Below are 6,937 nucleotides of genomic sequence, written 5' to 3'. Positions count from 1 at the left end.
TCATACTTAGCATTTCTAAATCTATTTTGAATGTTGAATTGATTCATAGAAACAGTGTTGCTATAATCTTCAAAGCCACCCAATCAAGTAGATTCATATTGTTCTCCTGGTATGTATGGCTGGGGTCTGAGGCTGCATGAGACATTCATTGTATGCTTATCATACCTTACGCCTGGTTGCTCAGGGGTTTCCTTAGGCAACAATATACCCTGCCAGTTTCTCAAGAGCACTTTTGTGGGGAGTTTTAGAGCTGTAGTATTTGAAAAAGCAAAAGGAAATGCATTTTCCCACTTGTGAAATTTCACTATTCAACTGTACTGAAGTGGAAGTTGTACAGAAAAGCAGGAAAGGAAAAGATCTTTCTGTAGAGCTCACTTATCAATTCTGCATGGAAACTGAAAATAGTTAGAGCAGCTTAACAATCTTGTGTAGAGAAGCCCTAAAAGTTACATGATTGCATATCTGTATCTGTAACGGGATAAGAATGGTGAGGCCCCTGATCTGGATCACAGTGTTGGTGGCACATGGTTTAACCCTTTTTCCCCAACCTATTTTCCTGAAATCACCTCATTCACCCCACCATTCCTGGAAGCTCTTGCATTTTTAAGAAAAACTGTGGGAAGGTTATAGACCTTCCACCATTTTAGGGTTGAAAAAATATGTTCAGGCAAGTACACTGTCTTGTACTCTTTTCCAGTTGTCTCTCTTGCAGGGCAACTACCTACAAATATTACTTAGTGTTCTGCGGAGCCAGCACTACTGTTAGGCAAAGTGAGGTAGTTTCCTCGGGTGGCAGATTCTGAGGTGCTAGAGGGGAGAGTTGTGAATGCCACATGGCTTGCTTGTTGCCTTCAGGTGGAGACGCTTTTCCTATCCCTACTATCAAAGTAAAGTTCAGCTACCAAACCAAGTAGCTTTCATACATGGAATGGGAAGGGGATACCATTAAAATGTGTTGAACCAGCCCTGACATCATAAGAGGTACTAACAGCAATGTCAGTTCTTAGAAAACTGTTGCTTATGCAGCCCAAATGGCTTTATTCATACAAGGTTTCAGCAGGCCTCATGCAGAAGTACAGGTATTTTTTTTTTGAGAAGAAATCAAACTGGAGGGGAAAGTGTCCAGTGAGGACTAAGATGCACACTGGGTATATCATGTTGAGGATTGGAATGAGCATCCTGGAAAAAGGACACACATACCCCGTGTTGCAACATTATCTTACTGGTCCTTTGGGAGGAATTAAAATGATCTCATGTTTCCTGAGTTCCAGCCCTTAGGTAGCCATAATGATAGCATCCATGCACGAGGGAGGTGTCGGAGGTGTCGGAGGTGCACGAGGGAGGTGTCAAAAAAATGTTTTGAAGGAATCGTAAGATGGGACCCAAACACATGGGGTGCGGGGTGGGGGGAGGTATTTTGGATCTGGATCCTAGACTAGGCAAGGACTCTTATCCCTTTCCCACATGCCATTTCTCAATATGAATGCCCCACCCCCAACTGCTATACAGGTATTTGCAGATATATGGATCGATTGTGCCAGGTTCTACCCAGTTTGCTCCTCCTTTTTGCATCTGGCACACAATAATCTTAATGTTCAACTTTAATTGGAGGAGGAGCTGATACATGGAGAATCTGTTGGGTTCTTTCCATCTTTGTGCTCTGGCGTTTATTTGAGATGCTGCTTACTAGAATTGGTCTGGTATATGCAGCTACCCTTCCAAGCACAGGAGTTGTTTCCCTCCACCCCATGTGTGCCCCCTTGGCCACTCTAAATGGCAAGACTGTTTTAGCATAAGCAAGTAGGAAAGCTCACACCCACAATGAAAAGCATCATCTCTCCCTCGGATAATCCCTCTTGAAAGAACTGCCAGTAACAATGCTTCCCAAAATGACACAGCCCTGGAGGAGCTGTCTGTCTCTGCGGAACAGTGGAATGTGCATAAAGGTTTCATGGCCAGCCAAGCACTCTGAGAGGAAAACAAGGCATCCTTTTCTGCGAGAATGTTCCATGCCTTCAGCTCGGACAGAACACAGGCAGTTTAATGAACCTGTCTGGACTAAGTCTTCTATAATTAAAACATGATATAATATTAAGATGTCTACAAAGAAGATGTTTGAAGTTCTGTGATCAATGAGGAAACCAAGCTTGGACAGAAGAACTTACAGAAGACATGAGAAATACAAATTACTTGCAATTTATTGAATATATTGTTCCTCACATTTAACCTTTGGAAAGCTTCCTGCATAGATTAAATGTCTAACATATAAAATAGAATAGTACATGTATATTGCACGTATATGATACAGAAACACAATGTACATGGGATTTGCCAATTCATTCCCTGTAATCTCCAAGGAACTCACCAAGCAGAAGGTTTTGTGCTGAGTCATCAGAAAGTTATTGTTGCCATTATTACAACTAAGAATGATAATTGAATAGATGCACGGCCCACGTGATGCCAAAGTGCAAACCAATTATTCTTTTGCCATTTACTTTAGGAAAAATTGCATGTATAACCCAGCCAAAGTTAAGTCATTCTGAGCCCGATTAGTTTAAGAAGAGCTATCTAAGAATGTGCTCAACCCGCCCAATGAAATCAGGCAGGCCTAACATGGCTTCACCTGTGAAGGAGTGTGCTTTTAGAACCTGCACACTGTTGTCATTCCAGATCCACATTATTCTTCCAGATTGTTCTGCCAAAAGAGCTACAGTTTTTGCAAGTGACACGATCATTTCTTATGGAAATCAATTGTGTTTTAGATGATTTGGTGGAGAAGACTTGCTTTGCCTTGCCCAGCATTTTGTCCACAGCTCCAAGTGACCAGGAGGTATTTTTGGAGCTTCACCAGGCATGATGGAGGTGGCACCTTTCCCCACTCCCCTCCCCTCCCCTCCCCCACCCCATTCAGAAAGATCATAACCAGAATTTCTAGAGATCCCATAGCTAAAAGCCACTGATAGACCTTGACTTGTCTATTCCTTGTAAAAAACAAAGTCTAAAGTTGTGGCTCTACACATACTGATCTGGGAGTAAGTCCCATTGAGCCCAATGGAGCTTACTTCTGAGTAAGCCTGTGTAGGATCACATTGTATGCAATTGTCCAGCTCCACACGTTGCGGCAGTGAATTCTGAGACCATACCCAAACACTTCAGAAATGTGTATACACAGATGCACATAATTTGAGTGGTTATGGTGGAGAAATAGGGGCACTTGCTATGTTTTGTTGAAATGTAAAATTCTCTCACTGGCCCGAACTCAGCAGACTGCATGCACAGCACTGAGCGACCAGGAACCAGTGCCATTACTAGCCCACCTTCCCGCTCCTACCTGAGATTTTCAGTGTTTAAAAAATATATTTTTATTTTTTTAATGGGGGGTGAACATAAATATGCGTATCGTGTCTTTCAAATAAAAAGATGGTCAGCACACCTGAATGCAGAGCTGGTGCCTGATTTGCTGGCCAGTCTGTCTGTCAAATGTATTGAGAAAGCGAGGGGAGGGGAGGGGAGGCTTGAGGGGGGGGAGGGGAAAATGGCAAGCCCTGACTGACATGCAACAACGTCTGTGTTACATTACATTTCACCCTAAAATGAAGGCATTACACCTTACACTCAATCAGTGTTTCTAACCGAGAGAGGAAAACTGGCAGGAGGACTATTTAGAGCACTCTGACTCTGGAAGGTCTGGCTAGGTAATGCCTTACTGTATCGGTATTTTTAAAAAGAAGCCAATCTCCACAGTACATTCAGAGTAGTCACAGTGAATGCAGGAATCAGAGAATCACATTGTGTGCTTTAAAAATTGCCGGTGGAGGTGCTATAGGACCGTGAGGAGTACTTTTAAACTTCTAATTCTCCTCCTCCTTGTGCTGTTGCTGTCAAAATGTGACAGTTTGTCCAGATGTCTTTCTTTAAAAATTGCCACCTGCCTCCGTATTTCCTTTCAAAGCCAACATTTGATGTAAGTGCAAAACATAGAAATGTTACCCTGATGCAGGTTAGTCACATCGGACTTCAAATTAATTTCATTGTAGAGGGGAAAAGGTGAGCATTTTCTTTTCAACTGCATTTTCAGCCTGATAGAATTATAATGGTGTTTATTATATGCAGGAAAGGGAGGGGACCAGCTGGAAATATATAAATTAACATGCTCTTAAAAAGAGGTATTAATAGCCCAGAGGGGAAGGATATTTGCACTTTTAGCAATTGTGCTGCCAGTGTGAACTTTATGGTTTCTCTTACTCTTTCTTCTTCGCTATTAAAACTGATTTTCGTCTTTGACTTGTGCGCAGGACCTTATACAAGACATGCACCCAGGAACGGCTGAACTTGCCTGCCTGATTCTTAAGATGTTGACACTGGAGAAAGTCCCCCTCCCTGTAGCCTTAAGCATCTTAAAAGAAAACTGTCCCACCTCTTGGCTTGCAGAAATCAAAGGTGAGGGCGAACTCCAAAGGCCTTAAGCGTTCTTGTTTCAGCAAGAAGAACTTCAGACATTTGACTGCCGCTTTACTACTAATGTGCAGATTCATTGGCATTTTCATCTTGTCCCACCTCCGCAACACCATCGATTATTACAAGAGCATAGGCATCATTGCTTACAAGTCCTAATAGAAAAGGTTGGTGTTTCTTCTTAAACATGCTTATTATTACTTTCAACAGGAAAAAAGAAGATAAAATCAAGTATTTCAGGCACAAAAGGTTTGAGTCACATACCAGGTTTTTAAAGTTAACAGCTATGAGGATTGTCCCATGCAGTGCAAAACCAGCCAGTAGTAGTAATAGTAGAAGTAGTATTATTTTAAAAGAGCCAGAAGTTAGGCGCGTTCGTTACTATTGTTGCTGCTGGAAAGTCCTGGCCGAGTCGTCTCGGGGAAAAGAGCTCGGAGGAGGAAGGCAGCGCCTCGTCCATCGCCGTCTGGTTCAGACGATCGCCTCGTGATCCGAGCTGATTTCTTCGCTGGGGTTTATGTAACAGCAGTACCTGTCGTAAGGGCTGTTCTCCTTGTAGGAGCAGACGATGATGCTGTCCCGGGGCGCCACGGAGAAGGCGTCCTCCGGGCCCGGGGAAGACGGGCCCGGGGAAGACGGGCCCGGGTCCGCGGCGGCCGCCCCTTCCAAGTCCGCGGGCTCCCGCTGCGTGTCTAAGGCACTGTAAGGCGTGGCCTCGGCCACGAACACGTTCCCGGGCATCTCCGGGTAGCAGTTCTCCAGGTAGCGCAGCATCTCCTCCTGGTTCACCTTGGCGACCAGGCTCTTGCGCTCCCCGGCGGCCGCGGCGGCGTCGCCCCTTCCGCCCCGCGCCCGGCCCCCCTCGGCGGCGCAGGCTCCCTTGGCCAGCTCGTCGCAGCTGCCGCGCCCCGACTCCAGGTCCGACGGGGTCCGCAGCAACTCCAGCACGTCCTTGTCTTTGGTCCTCTTGCGGCAGCAGCAGCAGCCGCCGCCGCCGGCGCACGGCGGGCCGCCTCGGGAGTCCGGCCACTTGGTGCACCCGTCGGTTTTCCTGGTCAGGGCGATGGCGGCGATGCCCGGCAGGCAGATGGCCGGCCCGATGGCCAGCAGTGGGATGTCGCCCAGCGTCTCGCCCTTGATGCCCGACACCGTGAACATGAAGCCGAACACCAGGAAGACGCTGACCAGGGCCACCACGAGTCCAGTCCGAGGGTTGATGTCGTCGGGTCTCATGGCTTAGCCCAACTCTCCTAGGTCATCGGAGCCTTCTAAGCAAAGAGGGGGCCCAATTCCGTTTGCTTGGAAAGCGGGGAGGGGGCGCACAGAGGCGCCCGCGAACTCCAGAGGCAAGGAAACGCGTGCCGTGGGCGCCTCAGTTTATCTCCGCTCCCTCGAGGGGCTCTCGCAGCGTCAGCCTCCGCTTGACCCCCCGCATGGCTCCAGCAGCGGCTCCGGCAAGGCGGGCAGGCGGCAGGCAGGCCCCTTCCCCCTCCCCGAGTGCCTTCCGCCGCGGCTCTGGATGCTGCTGCTGCTGCTGCGGAAGCCAGCCTCGCAAGAGAGCAGCCTTCGCCCTGCAATCTTACACGTGAAGTCCCGTGGGCTTCTTGGCTGCTCTCGTGTGGATCCCGGGGCCAGGGATAAACGAAGCCGGGAGGTGCATTAAGATCCGTTGCGAAACAGCACCGAGCAGCGGTAAGAACATAGACGTCGGGCGGAGGAGAGCGCCAGTCACACCGCTGGAACGTGAACACCTGGAACGCATTTACTCCGGCATCAACTTTGCGCCTGGAATCCGGTGGAAGCGGGCAGTCCGCGTCACGAGCGCTTATGCGGGAATCAACGCGTCGGTCTTCCAGGTGTCACCAGGCTCTTCTTTCTTTCCGCTGCGCCAGCCTGACTGAACACGGCCCCCGAAACGGTTACGTCTGTGTCACACAAAGAGGGTTGTACTTAAATCTAAAGGGAGGGACCTCTGCGTGTTTGTGTGTGCGCGTGTGCATGTGCGCGTGTGTGTGAATGAGAAAAACAGGCATCAAATACAGGCTAAAACTCTTAACTTAAAAGTAGATCCCGTTCCACTTAGTGCGTTTTACTTCTGAGTAAATGTGCATAGGCTACAGCCGCACTGCTGCGATCCTGTGTATATAACTCGGGAATACACCTTCCTTCTAAATCAACATAAGGTCTGGGCTGCCCTGCGGGAGGAACTTTCTCGCCCCGTCCGTGGTCAAGGGACTAAAAGAGAAGAAGCGCATCCAACACACAACGGCAGGGAATTTGCAGGGCGGCGGCGGGGAGCTTCAGACTGGGGGGAAATGCTCGGATGGGAGGCTTCTGTTTGGGCAGGGGCTAGTGACCCTCTGCGGGTCCAAAGGATGAAACACACACACACCCCATTTCTGTTAGCAAATGCTTAACAGCCTCTCCAAAGGGAACGTCCCTGCGCACTAAAGCCAGGAGGCAGGGCGCGCGGCACGGGGCC

At 48.3% G+C, this 6,937-nt stretch overlaps 1 protein-coding gene across 1 annotated transcript; it reads right to left on the bottom strand.

Moving 5' to 3' along the window:
- Window positions 1–4,926: 4,926 nt before the first annotated feature.
- Window positions 4,927–5,688, bottom strand: TMEM215 (transmembrane protein 215). The gene has a single exon (XM_044427576.1). It carries the CDS (start codon window positions 5,686–5,688, stop codon window positions 4,927–4,929), a length of 762 nt encoding a protein of 253 aa, XP_044283511.1.
- Window positions 5,689–6,937: the final 1,249 nt, after the last annotated feature.

The sequence above is a fragment of the Varanus komodoensis genome, unplaced genomic scaffold (genome assembly GCF_004798865.1).
Source record: "Varanus komodoensis strain SLA01 unplaced genomic scaffold, ASM479886v1 scaffold19, whole genome shotgun sequence".
In the NCBI taxonomy this organism is placed as follows: Eukaryota; Metazoa; Chordata; class Lepidosauria; order Squamata; family Varanidae; genus Varanus; species Varanus komodoensis.
The sequence above is the reverse complement of the archived record's forward strand: the minus strand, read 5'-3'. Positions and strand labels throughout refer to the sequence as shown.